Source organism: Loxodonta africana, chromosome 4 (assembly GCF_030014295.1).
Source record: "Loxodonta africana isolate mLoxAfr1 chromosome 4, mLoxAfr1.hap2, whole genome shotgun sequence".
Classification (NCBI taxonomy): Eukaryota; Metazoa; Chordata; class Mammalia; order Proboscidea; family Elephantidae; genus Loxodonta; species Loxodonta africana.
The window spans coordinates 38,612,885-38,635,856 of record NC_087345.1 but is presented as its reverse complement, the minus strand read 5'-3'; the positions used below and the strand labels follow the sequence as shown (position 1 = coordinate 38,635,856).

Here is a 22,972-nt window from a genome sequence, read left to right as displayed (position 1 = left end):
ATTATTGAGGGTCTTCCTCTTTTTCGCTGACCTCTACTTTAATGATTCTAAAATACAAAAAAAAAAAAAGGGGTTCTTTTTTAGGATACTAATAAAGCAAAAGTCAGTTATTCCTTACATATACAACTGTAAAATACTTGAGTGCACCTGCAAGTTAACTCTGTATATACAAGTACACCCTCCGGGAAAGATCTGCTCCCATCATTCTCCATCCGATTCTCACTCCACTCAAAATTTAAATGATCAAAAACAAGCATCCACTTTTTGTAGTCAGGGAGCTGAAGGATTCTCACTGGCCAGTGTTTTAAGTCTACTTCTGGAAACGAAGGTACTGTCAATCGCACCTGAACCCCCAAAAGAAAACTGCGAAACTGTCTGAAGAGAGGGAAACAAATGCTAGATATGCAAAGATAGCTGTCCACAGAAAGACAGAATGAACAAAGCATTTGTCTCACAGAACATACAACTGTTACTTGTCATGGGAGAGATACAGAACTTTGAGAGGTAAAAGAGGGAACTCTGAGCAAAGAAGGCTTTGTGGAGTCACATTTGAATTTGTACTATGGTTAGGATGTAGACAGGAACGGTAAAGGTGGAAAAGCATAGGGAAATAAACCCTGTTGCCATCGAGGCGATTACAACTCATAGCGACCCTGCAGGACAGAGCAGAACTGCCCCATATGGTTTCGAAGGAACGGCTGGTGGATTTGAACTGCCGACCTTTTGGTTAGCAGCCAAATGCTTAACCACTGCACTACAACTTGCCAGCATGTTAATTGTAGTTGACGTTTCTGTGGGAAAGTAGCTATACTATTATCTTCAATAAATTTTCAGATAGATTGATAAAAAAAAACAACTTGCCGGCATGTTAATTGTAGTTGACGTTTCTGTGGGAAAGTAGCCATACTATTATCTTCAATAAATTTTCAGATAGATTGATAACATGACATAATTTGAGAGATTCTGGAAAACGGAAAAGAGGCAAAAAGGTTACAAATGGATAAATGCTAGTTGTTCACAACATGTTGTTAGCTATCGCTGAGTTGGCTCTGACTCGTGGCAGCAACCTTATGTGTATAACACAATGCAATGTTGCTGGGTCCTGTATCATCTTCATCATGGCTAGTATGTATGAGTCCATTATTCTGGCTATTGCGTCCATCTCATTGAGGGTTTCCTTTTGTTTTCACTGACCCTCTACCAGCCATGATGTCCTTTTCTAGGGATTGGTCTTTGCTGATAACGCGTCCAAATCAAAAGCGCCAAGCTCTTGTCACCCTCACCACTGAAGACCACATAAACTTATGGCTCACAACATACAAATCCCCAAATTTCAGCAGGTTAATACAATACTATGTAACAGTAGTCCAATGTGGATGATTTTGTTCTGTGGGCAAATTCCCAGATAGACATGGGGAAGGGTGTCAGAATAGGCTGTATACATAGTGGTAGGCAGGGGCCAGATCATTCATAAGCCAGGCTTAAGGATCTGAGCTCTAATGAATGAAGAAAAAAAAGTTCTTAATTATCTGATTTGGAAGTTTTTTGAATTTATTTAAACTTCTTTTGAGTGAGGTCTAACATGGATTCACCTTACTATTAAATTCATTCAATACAAAATAACCAGTTACTTTGCAGAGTTGTTGCATAATTCTAAGCAGTTACTGTAGCAAGAACAAAGGTGCTAACTAGATCAAGTGGCACTAACAGCAGCAGCAGCAATCTTGAGTTTCTATATTGTACAAAATTCTTTACATATATGATTTCATTAATCCTTACACCTTCAATGTCCACCTCAGATGTTAAGTTTTATTATCCCCATTTTATAGAACTGGGGTTCTACATACAGGTTCAGAAAAGCTATAAGCTTCTCCAATGTATAGCAAGTACTGTCAGTTCTGCTATGCTTGTTTTGAAAATGCTAACCCATTCCAACTTGATTGATATATTAGAGAAAAATCTGAGTGTAGCATAAACTTTCCATTTGTTTGTGTGTGATTTTATTCCCTAAAACCACTAGAAGTACAGAGAACAGCAGCTCCCTGAACCAGCCACGTGCAATATGCAAAATGCACACACCTCAAACATCCACCAGCTACCTAAATTCATAATACGTGCTATAAGCTCCGCTCGTCTATACTTAGTGTTACAACTTTCTGTCCAATAACCCTCCTTCAATCACTTCAGCTCACAAGCTGCACCCCTTCCCACACTCGTATCTGTAAGCAAACTTCAGGTATTTTTCAAGATAAATTGTCTTTTTTTTTTTATGTATTTTGTAACCATTTCACACACGGGTTAAAATTGTGCACCATTTTTATTGGATTCCTATCTTTTTTAAAACATCACAAATGGGAATTCCAGAACACTTAATTGTGCTCATGCAGAACCTGTACACAGGCAGTCGTTCAAACAGAACAAGGGGATACTGTGTGATTTAAAATCAGGAAAGGTGTGTGTCAGGGTGTGTCCTTTCACCACACTTATTCGATCTATATGCTGAGCAAATTTCTCCAGAAACTGGACTATAAGAAGAAGAATGCAGCATCAGGATTGGAGAAGACCCATTAACAACCTGCAATATGCAGATAACACAACCTTGGTTGCAGAAAGCAAAGAGGACTTGAAGCACTTACTGATGAAGATCAAAGAATACAAGCAACCTTCAGTATGGATTATACCTCAACATAAAACAAAAATCCTCACAACTGGAATAATAAGCAACATCATGATAAACAGAGAAAACACTGAAGTTATCAAGGACTCCATTTTATTTGGATCCACAATCAACACCCATAGAAGCAGCAGTGAAGAAATCAAACATATTCCACTGGGCAAATGTGCTAGAAAAAAACCTCTTTCAAGTGCTAAAAAAAGCAAAGATGTCACTCTGAAGACTAAGGTTCCCCTCACCCAAGCAATGGTATTGTCAACTGCCTCACATGCATACAAAAGCTGGACAAGAATAAGGAAAACCAAAGAAGAACTGATGCCTTTGAGTTGTGTCGGCAAAGAATATTGAAGATACCACAGACTGCCAGAAGAATGAACAAATCTGTCTTGGAAGAAGTGCGGCCAGAATGCTCCTTAGATGCAAGGATGGTGAGACGTTATCTCACATACTTTGTTTTTTTAATATTGTGAAAATTTTATTAACACAAATGAACAAATTAGTAAGTTAAGGGCAGCAAATAAAAGGTTGTATGAAGGTTTGACAGATGCTGCTAGTTGCCTGTTCATTTTCCACTCTTTCTTGCTAACAGAATGTCACTGCTGTTCAAAGTGGAAAAACAGTAACAATAATAAATTTGTAAATATTTCTGGAGGCTAAGGGTGGCCATGGGGCACAGTTCTCAATAATAAAATGCAAAGCCTCCTATAAACATCTAGCTTGGAAAGTTTTGCTTTCCTTGTACAGGCTAACCCTCTTCTTTGCCATTTACTTCTTCCTGGCTGGAACATGGAATTGATGGCTGATGCTAGAATAGTCATTCTGTGACCGGGTGAAAAAGACAGCGTAACGGCCCTAAATTAACTTTACCAACTGGCTACAGGCTTCTTATGCATGAGCAAAATAAATTTCTAATTTATTTAAGCTACTCTTTGATTGAATTTTCTGTTACCTGCAGACAAATTTGACTCTTGCTTTATACAGAAAATGGGGGGGGGGAGGGGTGGCTAATATATGGAAACCCTGGTGGTGCTGCGGTTAAGGGCTGTCTGTGACTGCTAATCAAATGCCTGGCAGCATGAATCCACCAAGCAGTCCTTGGAAACCCTATCGGGCAGTTCTACTCTGTCCTATAGGGTGGCTAAGAGTCTGAATCTACTCGGCGGCAACGGGTTTGGTTTTTTTTTTTTGTTTGTTTGGCTAATATACACTGGATGGTTTAGGAAGTCATTTCTGATAAATTAACCTGGAATTTCACATACTTTAATTGGACATGTCATCAGTAGGGACTAGTCTCTGGAGAAGGACATCATGCTTGGTAGAGAGTCACTGAAAGAGAGGAAGACCCTCGACAAGATGGATTTACACAGTGGCTGCAACGATGGGCTCAAGCATAGCCAACAACTGAGGATGGCGCAGGAACATCGCTTTGTTATACACAGGGTCACTATGAGTCAGAAGCGACTCGACGGCACTTAACATCTTTTTAAATGCCACAAATGATTTTTCTTAGTGTCATCCTCCAACCCCATATTCCACATAGGCCCTGTGTTTTTACTGTATGATTTTGCATGATGCAGTGATTTTTTTAGGAACACATACGTCTCATTAGAGTAAAACTGACTGTATTCTAGCTGGGATTAGAAGCCACGACAGATTTCCTTAATTTCCTCACAATACTGCTTCCTTACAAATCAAAAGGCCAGCTATAGGTAGGCCAAGATAAAAACGGCTGATGAGTGCTTTTCTCTAGAGCAGTGCTGTCCAACAAAAAAAATCTGAGCTACATACCGTATTTTAAATTTTCTAGTTGTTACTTGCCACCAAGTCAATTCTGGCTCATTGCAACCCTACCTTTCAGCTAAGTCAAGTGCTTAACCATTTACGCCACCGGGAGACTCCACAAATTTTCCAGTAGCCACATTAAAAGGTAAAAACAGGTGAAATTAATTTTAATATTTCATTTACCCTGTATTTCTAAAATATTATCATTTCAATATATCACATAAAATTAATTCAACAGAAAATTAATAATTGTATAATTCAATTAATTCATATGAAATTATTCTTGAGGGAATTTTACATTCTTTTAAAATTCAGGGTGTGATTTACACTTACAGCATATTTCAAATTAGCCACATTTCAGCTGCTCAAAAGCCAGACAGGGCTACCATACTTACAGTGCAGGTACAGACAACAGAAAGTGAAACAGGAGACAATCACGTTATAATGAAGTTACTGACAGGTCATTAAGGATAATTTAACTTATTTCATGCAGTAGGTAAAATGTGGTAGGGAAACTTTAAAGCATCACTATTATCCCTTTGAAAAATTCTTTACAAAAAGTAATGTTAGAATATCTGTAACTACTATTAACAGGAATGTGTATAAATGTTAACTGCTTGCTACAGTTCCAAGATTATACTTGAAAATGATGATTTATAGAAAATTCTATAAATACTGAAAGGATAAAAATTAATTCAAAGAAGGAATTGCATCATGAAATAAGGGTTAATCATTGAGGCAGAATTTTAATTTTTCAGTCCACACTACCCCCTAGTGGACACAACAGCTCACAGGCATCTTGCCCATTTCTTGATTATTACCTGAAATGGAGGAGTATATTGCAACCTGTTCAACATCCACCTGACCAGAAATAAAGCGTTTCAACAAAGTTATCCTTCTCTTCTTATCTCCCCCACTTCCTTAGTATAAAGTTGGGGTTGGAAGCTTAAGAATAATGTGAAGGTTTAAAGCTTATGTTGTAGAAAATAGAAAAGCTTCATATAGGATCACATAGGACTGCCTGGCAGCACTAAGGGCAAAATGAGGTTTGGAGTGGACACTGTTCCTGGTAGCCACCCCACAGCTTTGAACACTTGTGTTTTGGAATACCTCGCCCCCAAAAAGTGTTTTAGAATTATTCCTCCCTCTCCCCCCGCCCAAAAAAAGCTAAAGTCTTTTTTCCTAACTCTCTTGCAACTAAGTATGTGACACAGGCCCAGTCAAAACTGCTCATCAGAAGCTAAAATGAGAAAGAAGCGTCCACTCTGGTGAGAACAGCAGTAGTTAACCTCTAGACAGTAAGAGGAGTGGTCCTAGTGTTACATCCTGTACCTGGCACCAGTGAGTAATCACACTGCAGTGTGTTGAGTTCTAAGAACTCTTAGTAAGTACCTTGTCTGTTTTTAACTAGCCACTGCTCATTTCTGTTGCTTGCTGAAGATACAAAGTCTAAGCTGGACAAGGAAAGAAGTGGGGGCGGGGGGGAGGTGAGAATTAACAGGCTGGAGGAAAAATGAAGAGGTTAAGAAACTAAATAACCCTTTGGGATTAAACTGAATTAAAGGAGAACAGTCACTGAAGTCTGCTAATCTAATCTTTTATCAAAGAACTTTTACCTAGTTTAAAGGCCTTTAATGAGGGAGCTAATTTCACACTAAAGCTACAACAATGGACTCAAACACATCAGTGATGAACGTGGCACATGACTACACAACAATTCCTTCTGTTATACCCCACAAGCCAACTCGATGACAATGAATGACAATTTCACACTAGAGAGGTGAATTCAGCTAGGCAGCCTAGTGTACCTAGTAGGGAAAAAGCTCAGAACAACTGAATTTAATTCCAATTTAAATTGAATCAATTTACCTTTCTAGCCTTTTAAAATGTAGTCCCTTGAACATTTCAAGGTTCCCTCTAGCTCTAAAATTGACTGAACATTTCATTTTCAATAAAATGGGTTAAATCTTAACTGCTATATGCTTCCTTCTACCAGAAAGTCCCCTTTTGTTATAGTCTTTAGGCTTATAATTACTGTTCAATATTTAAAAGTTCCCTGCGGAGGGGAAGGATAATTCGGACTGTGTCCCTGCTCAATATGTGAGGAAAAAAGAAATTTGTTGCTAATGACACCTGCTTCTTAACCTGAGTTTTTAAATATTAATAACATGTTTACAATTTTTCACTCAATAAATCACTGCAGCCTGCCATCCTCAAGGCTGATAACTTAAAGTAAATTAATCAGTATTATCTGCAAACCATGTGGCATAAAAAAAAAAAAAGGTACCTTCTCCCTGACCTACAATTGGCGGCTACAATTCCATGGCTACTATATATATATTACTTAAGCCTTTTCCTTGGTCGTGTTACTTCAGGTTTCAAATGTAGGAATCACAACAAAGTTTAAGTGCTCAACACCCAAGAATTCCATCAATAGGGAAGGTTTGGCCTTATATTAGAAGTCCCTGGGTGACACAGAGTTAGGCACCGGACTACTAACTGAAAGGCTCCCGACATGTTGCTGTCGAGTCGATTCCAACTCATAGCGACCCTGTACTGTAAGACAGAGTAGAACTGCCCCATAGAGTTTCCCAGGAGCGCCTGGTGGATGTGAACTGTCGACCTTTTGGTTAGCAGCTGTAGCACTTAACCACTACGCCACCAGGGTTCAAATCTACCCAGAAGCACCTCAAAAGAAAGCCCTGGTGATCTGCTTCCGAAAGGTCACAGCCTTTAAAACCCCAGAGAGTTCGGTTCTACTCTGCAACCCATGGGGTCGTCATAAGTTGAAACTGACTTGACAGCCCCGGTTTGTTACTTTTTACTGCTTATACGAACAGACAAGAAGACATGGAAGCAGAGCAGCTGAAACTTTCAGTGAGACAAAAAATAAGCTACAACTGGCCCAGATTCTAGTTCTCAACCCAATTGTGCCACTGACACAATTTTGTCCAATATCCAAAGCACCAGAAAATTAAACAAGCCTTTTTTTTTTTTTTTTACTTTCTGCATGCTACCTCTGAGATAAATAAGGAAGCAATCAGGTATTAGGGATTCTGTTTCTCCAAAAGTAAGCACTCTTTAGCCAGCCACAATGCAGTTCCAGGAAAGCACCAGTCACATTGTAGTACACATGAATGGCACGCCTTCTAAGTACTTTGAATTAAAGAGTTAAACTTCAGCTTAAAATAAAAATCAACTTTATTACTGTCTAACAATGGGATTTCATAGAAAACTGATTACATATATGGTAATTCTAACAAAGGAAAAATATACTACTTATCCCAAACGTTCCATTTTCCTACCCACTGCTGATAAATGGGCATTTTGCTCTGCTTTAACAATCGATGCCCTACTTCACTGGGTTATATTTAATGCTATCTATTTTGTAAAACTAACACAAAAATGACAAACACAAGTTTTCCACACACTGAGAAGAGGTTCATTCTTTCTGGGGTTATGGTAAAGCAACATCTTTGCAAAAATCAGAAAATAGCAATAGCCAACACTACATAAAAACCAAACTAAACCCACTCCCATCGAGTGGACTCCCACTCAGAGCAAGCCTAGAGAACAGAGTAGAAATGCCCCAGAGGGTCTCCGAGGCTGTAATCGTTACAGACGCAGACTGCCACATCATTCTGCTGCAGAGCGGCTGGTGGTTTTGAACCACCAACCTTCCACTCAGCAGCCGAGTGCTTTACCCAGGGCTCTTTAGCACTGTCTAAGACTCACTGTTAAGTCAGGCTCTGTTCTTTGCACTCTACACACATTAATCCTCTCAACTAGACTAGGTTAGTGTATTAAACTCACTTTGTAGATAAGGAAGCAGAGAGGTCAAATGAGGCTGTCCACTCTAGCACTTGGCAGAGCTAGAACTCAAACCCAGAGAGTCTGGCCCCTGAGCCTGTGCTACCATCCGTAACTACGCATCTCCCCATTCCCTAAAATGCACAGATTTGATCTGGAAAATTGCAAAGAAGGGGTAAGCCATAAAACATTATTTTGGCCACAAAGCGCAGTGATACTTTATTACAATACTTTAGTAGTTTTTCTACCATTTTGAAAGTCAACTGCCAGTTAAGAGGTAGGCAACTGACAAAATACCACTGAAGATTCGGCACTTCTTTAAAAAGCTAGAAATAAAACTACCATACGATCCAGCAATCCCACTCCTTGGAATTTATCCTAGAGAAATAAGAGCCCTCACACGAATAGATACATGCACACCCATGTTCACTGCAGCACTGTTTACAACAGCAAAAAGATGGCAACAACTGAGATGCCCATCAACGGATGAATGGATAAACAAATTATATTCACACAATGAAATATTACGCAAGGATAAAGAACAACGATGAATCCGTGAAACATAACATGGATGAGTCTGGAAGGCATTATGCTGGGTAAAATTAGTCGCAAAAAGACAAATATTGTATGAGACCACTATTATAAGAACTCAAGAAAAGGTTTAAACACAGAAGAAAACATTCTTTGATGGTTATGAGGGTGGGGAGGGAGGAAGAGGGGTATTCACCAACTAGATAGTAGACAAGAATTATTTTAGGTGAAGGGAAGGACAACACACAATACAAGGGAAGTCAGCACAACTGGTCTAAACCAAAAGCTAGTAAGTTTCCTGAATACAACCAAACGCTTTGAGGGACAGAGAAGCGGGGGTGAGGGTCTGGGGACCGTGGTTTCAGAGGACATCTAAGTCAACTGCCATAACAAAGTTTATTAAGAAAATGTTCTGCATTCCATTTTAGTGAGTGGCGTCTGGGGTCTTAAAAACTAGCAAGCGGCCATCTAAGATGCATCAATTGGCCCCAAACCACCTGGTGCAAAGAAGAACACCAAAGACACAAGTAAAACATGAGCCCAAGAGACAGAAAGGGTCACATAAACCAGAGACTCCAGAAGCCTGAGACCGGAAAAACTAGATGGTGCCGGCTACCACCAATGACGGCCCTGACAGGGAACACAAACAGAGTCTCCCTGATGGAGTAAGAGAAAAGTGGGGTGCAGAACTCATTCTAGGAATGAGACCAAACTTAATGGTCTGAGACTGGAGGGACCCGAGGCGACATGGCCCCGGACACTGTCAGGCCCAAACTAAAACCACTCCTGAAGCCACCTCTTCAAAGATTAGACTAGATTATAAGACATAAAATGATACTGGTGAGGAGTGTGCTTCTTAACTCAAGTAGACACATGAGACTAAGTGGGCAGCTCCTGTCCAGAGGTGAGATGAGAAGGCACAAAGGGACAGGATCCAGTTGAATGGACGTGGGAAATACAGGGTGGAGAAGAGGAGTGTGCTATCACATTACAGGGAGAGTATCTAGGGTCACATAACAATGTGTGTACAAGTTTTTATATGAGAAACTGACTTGAATTGTAAACTTTCACTTAAAGCACAAAAAATATATATACTGAATATTATTGGGAAGTAGGGATGTACCATCTCTTGGAAGCCATCCCTTACATTTTGCCACCTTATTGCCTATCTCACCAACTACACTCACTAGTTTCTAGAGGTCAAGGTATGGGTCTAATGTTTGCAGTCCCAAAGATGAGCACCACAGTGTGTTCCACACAGCAGGCAGTCCATATCAGTTGGAATTCCCCAGAAAAAAGAAAAACAGTGACTGGGAAAAGGAGAAATTCAGTAACTTCCAAAAACAGTAGGTGTTAAGACTTTAAGGAGAGAGTAACTGTAAAGACAGGAGTATGTAGGGGAGAAAAAAAAAAGGATTTTGAAAACTCCAAAACTATCTTCATGAACTATTTTTCACACTTTTGCTCAAAGCCTTGATAACTTCCCTACAGGTCACACACTTAAAGGACCAAATACTAAGCACCAGAGATATCAGATTTTAATTTCTTTTGCCTCTTCAAGCAGCTTTGACAATCTAATAGTCATTTTTCTCAATTTTAATAATAACCATCGCTTTGGTACTGACTAGCTGACTTGTCAAGAAATCAAAAGATGCACTGCATTGGGCAAATGTGCTGCAAAAGACTTCTTTAAAGTGCTGAAAAGCAAAGATGTCACCTTGAACACTAAGGAGTGCCTGACCCAAGCCAAGGCGTTTTCAATCACCTCGTATGCACGTGAAAGCTGGACAAGGAAAAAGAAAGACTGAAGAAGAACAGACGACTTTGAATTGTGGTGCTGGAGAAGAATACTGAATATACCACAGACTGCCAAAAAAACAAACAAATCTATCTTGGAAGGAGTACGACCAGAATGCTCCTCAGAAGCAAGGATGGCGAGACTCCATCTCACACACTTTGGACATGTTATCAGGCAGGATCAGTCCCTGGAGAAGGACATCATGCTTGGTAAAGCAGAGGGTCAGGGAAAAAGAGGAAAACCCTCGACAAGATGGACTGACACAGTGGCTGCAACAACAGGTTTAAGCATAACGATGACTGTGAGGATGGCGCAGGAACGGGCAGCCATTTCATTCTGTTGTACACAGGGTTGCTATGAGTTGGAACTGACTCGATGACACCTAACGACAACAACAGTTGACTTGTTAAAGATTCTGACCTCTACCCCAACATTTTTAGAAGAAACAAATTAACACAAGGTTGTTGTTAGTTGCTGTTGAGTAGGCCTCAACTCATGGAGACCCCACGTACAACAGAACAAAGCACTGCTCAATCCTATGCCATCCCCCTGATCCATTGCAGATTGGATCATTGTGGGCCATAGGGTTTTGTAGGGTTTTCACTGGTTGATTTTCAAAAGTAGATTGCAGGTCTTTCTTCCTAGTCTGTCTGGAAGCTCCACGGAAACCTGCTTAGCATCATAGCAAAACACAAGCCTCCAACGACACATGGGTAGTGGCTGCACTTGCAATGCATTGGCTGGCAGTAGAACCCAGATCTCCTGCGTGGAGGTGAAAATTCTACCACTGAACCATCAATGCAGTGCCTCAACACGAGGTTAGAGATGTAACTTCACAGGTTATCGAATTTGTCTGGAAGCCGAATAGTCTTAAGAGAATCAGCTGGAGTTCTGTGATTTCAGAAGATTTTTTTTTCCTGTGCTACTGAGCCAGAAGCAGCAGCTATCCAGACAACTCCGATTTAACATAACTGAAACAAGCACAAATTTAGATACCAGGGCAGATATATGATCGAGCACCTGTACACAATAATACTTGGCCAAATTTACCCACTTCATATGGGTAACTTGAGTCTCTAAAACAACAATACATTTAAAAAATATCAGTGTTGGACTTGTGGCTTGCTAGCAATGTGAGGCAGCAATATGAGATGATATAAACTACATCTGAACCAAAATAAAAGGTTAAAAAGTCATACAAAGTATCCCCTAAAGAATTGATTTAAGTGATCTAAGTATATGGTGGTTTCCTTGAGGAAGGGAATTAGATGGCTGGGAGATAAACGTAGGAGACATTTTTCAAAGGGTACCCTTTTGTTAAATTTTTTAACATATGCATTTATTACTTATCAAAAAAAATTTTTTTAATAAAAACCACCTAAGAAAATTCAATAAGAATTTGGAGCACACTATTTCAAAAGTGACAGTTTATTATCAAGAGAATCCTTAAAATTCAGAATTGACAAAAAACAATGCTAATATTTAGTGTTGTTGAGGAAAATGGCTCTCACATATATGTAAAATGGGGCTGTTAACTGGTCTAACCTTTAACATTCCACTTCTTGGAATTTATCCTAAGGGATTAACCATTGATGTGCTCAGGGACACACCTCCAGAAACAAAGAGCACACCACAGCTGATAGTAAAGATGCTGCGTCACGTTAAGTGTAATGTGTAAAACCACAGAAAAATATTCATTCTATAGAAAGTGAAAGCAAACTTCAAAACAGTATAATATTTCAATTACTCATTGTGCTTTCTGGGGTGATGGAATGTATATACATTTGTCAAAACTCGCTTTGTGCACTTAGAATAGGTGCATTTAATTATATGTAAATTCTACTCGAGTGATTCTGAAAGAAAAAGAAGTGTTACGTGGATCTTGAGCTCACTGAGAATGGGAACTGGGTCTTAATATGTAGAGAGAGGGATCTTTATTTCACCTGAGTACTGGCTGGGGTTTGAAGGCAGGATCTAAATTCTTTGGCCAGGCATCCTGGTAGAGAATTTGAGCAGTGGAACAATGCAGGGGGGAAGAAATGAGAAAAGAGAGTGGGAAAACACCAAAACCAAAGAGGAAGCTTATGGCTATGTATGTCCACCCCAAATCTCTAAATCTTCAATAAAATCTCCAAACTTGCAAAATGCTTGGAATAAGTGGATTCTTTTTGCAGAAACTGTGGAAAGGGTTGAGCTGTGCATCTGGGTTAACGGCATGTAAAATCCCACAACCACAGACAAAAGGAGACCTCATGATCTTAAAACCAGTTGCCATCAAGCGGATTCTGACTCATGGTAACCCCGTGTGTGTTGGAGAACTGTGCTCCAGAGGGGCTTCCGATGGCTGATTTTTTGGAAGTAGATCACCAGCCTTTCTTTTGAGGTATCTTTTCGTTAGCATCTGAACGTGTTAACTGTGTTTACCATCCAGGGACTTCCGAGACCATAAACTACTTGAAAATTGGTCAAAACCCTAGAGATAGCATTGGACTTTCAGGGGCTAATGAACTGGAAAGCTGGGTGAATTTAGCTAGAACCCCAAAAGGCAAGGACTGACACCTGGATTAATCCTTAAAACTGATATGTATGTTCACACATGTTGCTTCATTTAATCCTTAGAACAAACCTAAAAATATTTTAAAGAAATGTGCATAGAAACGCATCAAGTGGCAGAACATGGACTAGAAGCCCACTCTAGGGTCAAGGGCTCTTTTCACACTTCACCACAGCTAGAATTTGTAATCCTTAGCATCCCACAGATTCATACCTATCCTCATGTTTGGTGAATGACAAAAAATTATAACTGAGAGGGTGCCATAAAGCTAATAGAAAATATGTCTCTTAATTTGTTCTGTTAGCATATGAGGAAGTGTCTTTGGAGCTGACGGAGAGAAAAAGACACCAAAGATAGAAGAAAGGGTACATTTCTGAAGCACTATCTGCACCATCTCCATACATGCTCACTCTGGTCCTTGGCATTTTCCCTCTCTAATCCTTTCTTCTCCAAAAGCCTAGAGGCTGAGGGGAGGCAGTCTAGTCTTTCCTGGGATTTAAGGGTTGCGCCCAATGAAGTGAGGGAAGGGATTAACAGATTTGGAATAAAGACATTTCTCTAGTTATAATGCTTACTTAAAAAAAGACTGCAAGTCAAACGGGGTAAGGGGAACCACCTCCCCTACAGCTTAACGACAACAGCTATAAGATCTCTAATTCTAAGGGCTGAAGTCAAGCCAAGTATTGCCACATTTCAAGGGCTTCTTGCCTTTCCCTATCTATCATGGGCTGGGCTAGTGGGTCAAGTAGCATTCTGTTCTTAAAACCTCCACACTGAGAAATCTGCGTGCTAGTTATTAGGTAGTTGTCTCACACTACAAACTCATCCTTCTATACTCTACTTTGTTATACTGGAGCTAGGACTCTGTAATCCAGATTTCTGCCTTACCAGGGACTCACTGTTAGACTCTGCAGAGAGAGGGCACTAAGGGGAAGGGACTCGCTTCTTCCTGTTCTCTTCCTGCAGTCTTGTCCAATTCAAGTTCTTGGGAGTATCACCTAACAACCCTGCAGCAAATGAATCAAATCTGCAGTTTATCCAACACTGAGAGAAAAGCTAGGCCCTCTTCAGAGGTCTGAGTTCCGCCAAGGCCCACTCTTTGAAGTTTCTAAATTTTAATCATCTTCCCCCAGTATGTTAGCTGCTTCCTGTAGTTGCTACCTCCACTGTACCTTAAAGCTCTCCTTTGACCACTTCAGTTACCCCCGGTGGTGCAATGGTTAAGCCCTCGGCTGCTAAACAGAAGATCAGTGGTTCAAACCTACCAGTAGCTCCAAAGGAGAAAAGACCTGGCGATTTGCTCCCATAAACATTTCAACCTAGAAAATGCCATGGGGCACTTCTACTCTGTCCCACAGGGTCTCTATGAGTTGGAATCAACTTGACAGCACCTAACAACAAGAAGTAACAATTGTACACATGTGGCAGCTCCGACATGTTCACATAACTGCCAGGGTAAGGACTGGCCCAGCTGACTGCAGATCACCCTGCCCCTCTTGTCCTCTACTCAGTAAGGGATACAAAGGACAGCTTCGAAGTAGAAAGACAGTTACACCAGTTAAGGAAATGTCAACCCTAGAGGGTGCCCGGTGAGCACCTCAGCTCCACAGATATCTGGGAGTCCTTTCACTTGATGTGCACAGGAGCCACAAATGTCCATTTCCAAGGCTAGAAGGTATCAGATTCAGGATTCAAGAGATGGTTTATTGCTGTCATCTGTGAGTTTCACAGAAGTCAGGACCAACCCTATATCAAATGAGATTGACCCTTCCTCACCCTTCAAAGCAGCAGACTTCAGCTAGATACTCTGCAGAGAAGAAACCAATAATCTGCTCAATGTAAACCACACCAAACTGTGAAATGACCCAAGGAGAATTTAATAATCAAATATGGACAGATATTTGGGACAGACAAGTCTCCCAACCACCATACAACCAACTTCTCCCCAAACACACTTCTTCAGAGCCTCTGACAGAAAGAAAATTAAGAGTCAAGCCATTTCGCAGAGCTTCTGTAATACTTTGAGTTAACCCAGAGTTAAATATATGAGAGTCAAACGAATCTAAAGAAAAGGTAATCTGCAAATCAAGATTAAGAGGACAATCTCTGGGGTTTTCCTGCAAGAGGATGTAACTATCCATTTCTCAATCTTTCTTTTATCCATTAGAAAGCTTTTCAATAGAAATGTGATAACAAGACTCTTGATACTGAGCGACAATTCTGTAGTTCCCAATCAGTCACATTTTTTCAAGACATTTGTTTCCAAACAGCAATTGTAGGATTAACTAGGATCTAAAAAGGAGAGAATAAACAGCATAATATAAAACACCTACAATTTTGTAATTATAAAACGGTATGTCTGGACTCTGAACGTGGTATTTCCTGGGGCTTTAAAAAATACAGTCTTCTCTTTTGCTCAAATGTTAGTGTGCTTCTGCACCATTCTCCCCTCCTTCTCTCTTACTCTAGCCATACATTTGCTCTCACTTTACTAAAGTCAAATTATTTGAATTAAATGATTCTCTGACTATATGCCAGCTAATGGCATAATGAGGTGGGTGACATATACTAAGAACGAATATAAGTTGGTTTTTAAGTTTGCTATAAACAATAGAGCAACTGTTTACAATCAATATAAGGAACACGGTAGATATTCACTGCTAATACTCATTGCTTTATCACTTAAAAGTAATATTTACAAGAGTAACTTACTTGGTCATAATTTCCAACTCAAGAAATAAAGTAGCACTATGGAATAAAAAAGTATGAGTGTGCTTTCTCAAACTATTAATAAAACTGCAATTATTTGGTTACTCATAAGAAGGAACATCTTCTAGTTTTACCTTCTAACTTTTTTCATTGATAATAGATCTAAATATCTGCATTTTAAAATACACACCCATGGGGCCAATGGGGCAGTTCTACTCCGTCCTACAGGGTCTCTATGAGTCAGAATCGACTCGAGGGCACTGGGTCTTGGGTGGGGGCACAAGGAGCAAAAGCTTTATCACTGACATAAAGATCCAGCTGGGTTCTCTGCTGTCAGGCCCAGGGAAGCAGGCAGAGTCAAGGTCACACTGCATCCTAATACGGAAAAGCCTACTTGGGGTGATTCCTACAATAACGGGGGATGACAAGTTCTCCAACAGTGGGACTTCCCTTTTGGCCCAGTAATGGCTAACCCAGTATTACTTATCAATCAATCACTAGAAAACAAAAGGCTTATGTGTGTGTGAACTGTGAGGAAAAGGGCCTATAGTTTTTTTTTTTAGTATATATGGTGCTCAAAACTTTTGCCCTGGAGGTGTCAAATATATTTTTCCAATGCTTACAAAGAACATATTAAAAGATCTTTCACTAAAATTAATAACTCAAGTAAATTAGGAGAAACTTTCAAAGAAGTGTATCAACATGATCCCACAGAATAAAGCAAGTGACATAAGTTTTAGCTGCAATTTTCTTTTCATGGCACCTGCAGAAGTAGTAAATGGTACACCTACTCCTAACTTACGGATATTTCACATTTACTACAATAGTAAAAAATCTCCTAATCAACTATTTTGCATATTTAATGAGGCAGTGGCTTGGCAGCAACTGCTGCAGAGCTTCGCCTTCCCCCAAAGAAGGTCTCCCAGCCGCCTCTGGAAATCTGGAGAGCTGGGCCGCGCTGCCCTGTGCTCTCCACTCCCTCCTGCAGGTGGGGCAGGTGTCCAGCTGCTGCACAGGTCAGCTGGGGGAAGACACAAAGGCAAGAATGAGCCAGTGGGAGTCTGTTCTGGGTTCCCAGCTCCTATGTGGCCCAGGCCCTGCAGCTCAAAACCACTGTAGGGTCAGAAGGGAGGAAACAAAGAGGCATGGGAGAGGGTATTTGGAAGAAATACTTAGGAGTTTAATGACATCCCAAAGTGTGCTGAACTGGGCCTGAAGTTTGTATCTCAGTGGGGTCCCTGCATGCGCCAGCAGGAACCCCCAGCATTGGTGATTCGCCAGGACCAGGGGACAGAGCAGGTTCCTGAATCACAGGGCTTGCAGGGGCTGGAGGGGAGCCCTGGAGGCAGCTCCTCCAGGGAAACTCTGAGCCAGCACAGGAGGAAGGGGAAGTGGTTAAGCCTTGGGCCCTCTAGTTACACAGCCTGGCTTTAGCCAGCTTTGTCTCCTCCAAGGCTTCTTCTCCGCACAGGAATAACCCATAACTGGACTTGTCACAGTGATGAGCATATCTGTAAAGATTCGTTATTATTTTTATGATATTTCCTAAATTAAAAAAATAAGACAAATGGATGGTCTAAAAACAGATAAAATATCTTCCATTTTCCCATAACACCAATTTTCACATAATAACCTGGTCTTTGGAATCTAACCATGTCGATAAGCGAGGAGTAGGTGTATTTCTAGCTCCTAAACCACAACCTACTTAATACTATGGATACAGTCACAGTTCCACCAGTAAATGACTCGGTCGAGGTCACAAAGTTTCTTAATCTCAGAGGTATCTGATTCCCTAGTAATGACTCAGAAATTACTTCTGATAGTGTCCAGCAATCGAATTTAACCTTTAAAGATGTTTGCTACTGCTAACTTTTTTTTAATTAATGGCTCACAAGGTCTGCAACTTATTTTTTTTTTAATGGTTATGTTCAAAGTAATGCAGGCTTCATGCTAAGTAAAAGAAGCCACACAAAAAAAGACCACATGCTGTATGATTCCCTTTATAAGAAATGTCCAGAAAAAGCAAATGCATAGAAAGTAAATACATGGTTGCCAGGGGCCGGGGGCAGAAGGGCAGATTGACCATTGAGTACAGAGCTTCATTTAGGGTTGATAAAAATGTGGAATGAGATAGCGGTGATGGTCACACAACTTTGTGACTACACTAAAACCACTGAATTGCACACACCTTAAAAGGGTGACTTTTATGCTATGTGAATTATATCTCAATAAAAAAATAGGCATTCAGGCTTTTCTTTAGTACTCAGAATTTTAGCATTTTACCTACGAACTACAACTACAGTCTGGAATTGCATAAGTGAAGGAAAACCCACCGCCGTCGAGGCAATTCCTACTCATTGCGACCCTATTAGACAGACTAGAACTGCCCCATAAAGTTTCCAAGAAGTGCCCAGTGGATTCTAACTGCGAACCTTTTGGTTAGCAGCTCTAGCACTTAACCACTATGCCACCAGGGTTTCCAAAAGTAGAGGGAAAACCGTTTTTTTATCTGTATTGTCTGATTATATTAACTGAACTTTTAGTAAAGAACATATATTTGTGAACTACATTTCTAAAGTATTTTTTTTTTTAATTTTTTTTTTTTTTCAAATTAGAAGATTACATTTGAAGCTAAGTATCTGTGGTCCATGCAAAGACGTGCTCGACTCATGTTACAACCTTAGCCCTGCTCAAATATCACCTCTGAGTTTGTTTGATACGTTTAACTTACAATGACACTCTACTTTCCCTGTCCCACTTTTCTACTTCTTCAAAATTCAGCTAAAATGTCATCCCTCTAAAAATCTTTTCCCTAACAAATCTTCATCAGGGATTCCTCACCCAAATGGCACTTCTTTGGTGTCCCCATTGAAGCCTTTGTACACTGCATATGAAAAGACACTGGCTGTATGATTTTACCTGTATACACCCACACTTGTCCCTTCTTTGCATTGAAGTCAAGTACACAGAAGGCCAGTGTTTCTGCAAAGTGCACACTAAAATTACCTGGAGATCTTGAAACAAGAAAAAAGCGCACTGGGGATGCCAAGTGTTCAGTTTACAAACACCCCCAGATAATTCTCATGTACAACCATAATAATCTGAGTACTCAGATTATAAACAAGTGTTCACAGAAAATATGTTGTAGTTCTTATACTCTAGGTCAGTACATGAACAGTCCTCCCAATTAAATTGAAAGATTCTGAGAAGAAACAGGCAAGGTTTGTCCCAAGTATGAATGTTTCCTTTTCTAATCAGTCAGTGGCAGGCACATGAATGGAGCACTTTTAGTTTAACCCTTATCTGAAGGGTAACAATAAAGCCAAGGTGCTTTATTTGAAAAAGTGTTATTTAATGGTAATAGTTTTTTTACAGCTAAAAGTAAAAAACTTTAAGCCTTGTAGCTGTAAATCACTACCCCGTGAAAAAAAATTATTTTTTAAAGCCAAAGCAATAATAATATGGGCAGGCATAAGGGGGATTATACTAGAAAGCACTTTTCCTTATTTTCTTCTCTTCAAGTGAGAATGAAGAAATTAAGTCAGGTACTGTCAAATACCTCCCGAGTGTAAAAACACAGAAGTCAATTTAATATATAAATGAGTGTAAGATACTTCTATTTTTAGGCTTGTTGAGTTGCGGGGGGAGAAACCCCATTCAAAATTAACACTAGAATTGTCATGATATGAACCAAAGATACCTCCAATGTATTTTACTGATAAGTAGCATGGAAAGAGGAATATGTTTTCCAGTCCCTTCTCACTGGAACCCCAAACTCCCCTAAACCCGGGTGTGGGTGTGGGTGTGGGTACCACCGGGGCAGATGAGAAAGCTACCATCCCCAGACTAGAGGCATCCTGTCTTTTTTCGTTTTTTAATAATTTTTATTGTGCTTTAAGTGAAAGTTTACAAATCAAGTCAGTCTGTCACATATAAGTTTATATATACACCTTAGTACATACTCCCATTTACTCTCCCCCTAATGAGTCAGTCTGCTCCCTCCTTCCAGTCTCTCCTTTTGTGACCCTTTTGCCAGTTTCTAACCCTCTCATCTCCCCTCCAGACAGGAGACGCCAATACAGTGTCAAGTGTCCACCTGATACAACCCATTGTCCAGTCCCTTCCATGTCTGATGAGTAGTCTTCGGAAATGGTTCCTGTCCTGGGCTAACAGAAGGTTTGGGGACCATGACTGCCGGGATTCTTCTAGTCTCAGTCAGACTACTAAGTCTGGTCTTTTTATGAGAATTTGGGGTCTGCATTCCACTGTTCTCCTGCTCCCTCAGGGATTCTGTGTTGTGCTCCCCGTCAGGGCAGTCATTGGGCAGTCATCGGTTGTAGCTGGGCACCATCTAGTTCTTCTGGTCTCAGGATGATGTAAGTCTCTAGTTCATGTGGCCCTTTCTGTCTCAGACTCATAGCTATCATGTTACCTTGGTGTTCTTCATTCTCCTTTGATCCAGGTGGGTTGAGACCAATTGATGCATCTTAGATGGCTGCTTGTTAGCATTTAAGACCCTAGACACCACAGTTCAAAGTGGGAGAGGCATCCTGTCTTAAGGCAAACTATATTACTAACCAGGGCCTTACTTGGGCAAAACCAAAAACCAAACCCACTGCCGTCGAGTCAATTCCAATTCATAGCAAACCTATAGGACAGAATAGAACTGCCCCATAGAGTTTCCAAGGAGGACATGGCAGATTTGAACTGCTGGCCTTTTGGTTAGCAGCCGTAGCACTTAACCACTACACCACCAGGGTTTCCTACTTGAGCAAAAGCCTCTAATTAAACCACAATAAGAAGAGTTCTGATAAAAAACAAGAAAGGCAAGCACTTAGGCCCTACACACAAACATGTTTCCACTTAAATTGTACAAATGATATAAAAATATATGACTGTTATTATGATCTAGGGGCAGATATGTTCTAAACAATTTTATCTGCAGGAACTGCAGACTGCCCAGGTTCAAATCACAGCCTTACGAACTACTTCCTCTGTGCAGGATTCCACATCTGAAAAATGGAGATAATATTAATAACCACATCATGGTACGGCTACTGTTGTTGTTAACTGCTGTAAAGTTGACTTAGGATTGCTGTTAGGATTAAATAAATGTGTGTATTAAATGGGAACCTGATTTACTGTGTAAAGTGGCACCGAAAACACAGTAAGATATTATTTAAAAATAAATGTGACCAAACTGACCTGAACTTAACATGCATAGTCTCAACTACTCATATTACTAAACAGGAAATTAAAAAAATAATGAATAAATGCTTTTGATGACAAGACAACAAAATTAAACAGGATGGAAACAATGTTAAAATCAAAAATTAAGAAACAGAATAACAGTATTGCCAAATTAACCACGTGGTACAAGAAAAAAATATTAATGCATGTAACATGCTTAGAAGGAGCCTTGATGGTATAATGGTTAAGCACTGGGCTCCTAAACCAAAGAATCCACCAGCACCTCTATAAGAGAAAAGACCCGGCAATTTGCTCTTGTGAAGATTACAGCCTAGGAAACTCTATGAAGCAGGTCTACTCTGTCCTATAGGGTCGACTGAGTTGGGATTGACTCGATAGCACACAACACAACATGCTTAAAACAGTGCCTAGTACATAGTAAGTACTCAACAAAATATGTCTATTATTCACTTAGAAGTCCCTAGGTGGAGAAAATGTTTCAGCACTCAACCATTAACCAAAAGGTTGGAGCTTCCACCCAGAGGCACCTTGGAAGAAAAGTATGAAGATTTGCTTCCAAAAGGTAGGAACCATGAAAACCCTATGGAGCACCGTTCTACCCTGTAACACATGGTAGAATGGACTCAACAACTGGTTTGATTTTTGGTTTTATTATTTACTTACAATAAAAAACTACGACCACCTCACTTCAAGAACAGCTGCCACACTGTGTGTGTTAGTGAACATGATTCACAGACTATTTGAATTTAACAATTCAAAACTCGCCTTTTTTTTTTTTTTGCCCAATGGTTCTTGATGTCAACTCTGTGAATTTATTAACTAACTGAACAGTAATAATTCTAAACAAGACTCTAATAACTAGGGAGTTATTCTCCACCCATACTGGATTTCTGGAATTTGCCATACTTTCTCGCTATACTTCCAGCTCTCATACCTGCTCTCCCATTTGCCCAAAACATACTCAATTCTCCTTCCTTCTCTTGACCTGGCCAACTCTTATTCTTCAAGTTTAAAAAAAAAAAAAGTCACTTCTTCAACAGATACCCTTCCTCATTCTTAGATTATTTTTAACCCCCCGATTATATACTCCCATGCTACCCTGTATTATCTTCTTTCATAACAAACCTCATTATAATGTTTCACAACTGTGTTTCTCTTAGACTATAAAGCCCATGTAGGCAGGGATGCCTATCTTGTTCACCTGGCTGAGTGCTGAACACATATTATGCACTCAACAAATGTCCATTTAATTGAACTGAAACACATCTTATGTGTGCATAATAAAAAAAATAATAATAAAAGAGCAGAAAAATATCAATGCTGAAATTTGCCCTCAAACTCTTATGAGCTTACTAAAGCCACCTTTGCCCCTGCTCCATCCACAGTAGGGGGGAAAGGGAGGTTGGTACTGATAGTTCCTACTATCCTAAGAGTCACAAAAAAAGTTACTTAGTGAAATAAATACTATTTTCCTGAGTATAAACTATAAAAAAATCTTAGAAAGTTGAAAAGAAATAAAAATCACCTATATTTTCATGACACAAACATTTATTATATTTTGTTTAGTGTTCTATCCCTAGATTATGGAAACTTTGAAAATACAAATTGATTTGCCTAAAACAGACCAAACTATTGATAAACCAAACCTGATGCCATCGAGTCGAACTGTCCCATAGAATTTCCAGGGCTGTAATCTTTACAGAAGCCACTCCTACGGAGCGGCTGGTGAGTTCGAACTATCGACCTTTTGGTTAGCGATCAATCGCTTAACTATTGTGCCAACAGGACTCCTTGAACTACTGATGCAGACTTATAATGTACTAGTATTGAAAACGAAAGGAGAGTTTGAAAATCTGAAAAGAAAAAAATCAATTAAAAAAAAGGCAAAAACGTCAACCTTACA

General features: G+C 39.9%; 1 protein-coding gene across 2 annotated transcripts in view; it reads right to left on the bottom strand.

Moving 5' to 3' along the window:
* Window positions 1-22,972, bottom strand: part of UBE2N (ubiquitin conjugating enzyme E2 N) — a 45,501-nt gene that overhangs the window by 11,616 nt on the left and 10,913 nt on the right. The window contains exon 2 of one of the 2 annotated variants that reach the window (XM_064283735.1): window positions 862-963. The exons of the other annotated variant lie outside the window; for it this stretch is intronic. Coding sequence (XP_064139805.1) covers window positions 862-867 — 6 coding nt within the window. The 5' untranslated portion in view covers window positions 868-963. The remainder of the gene's footprint in view (window positions 1-861; window positions 964-22,972) is intronic. 2 annotated transcript variants of the gene reach the window in all.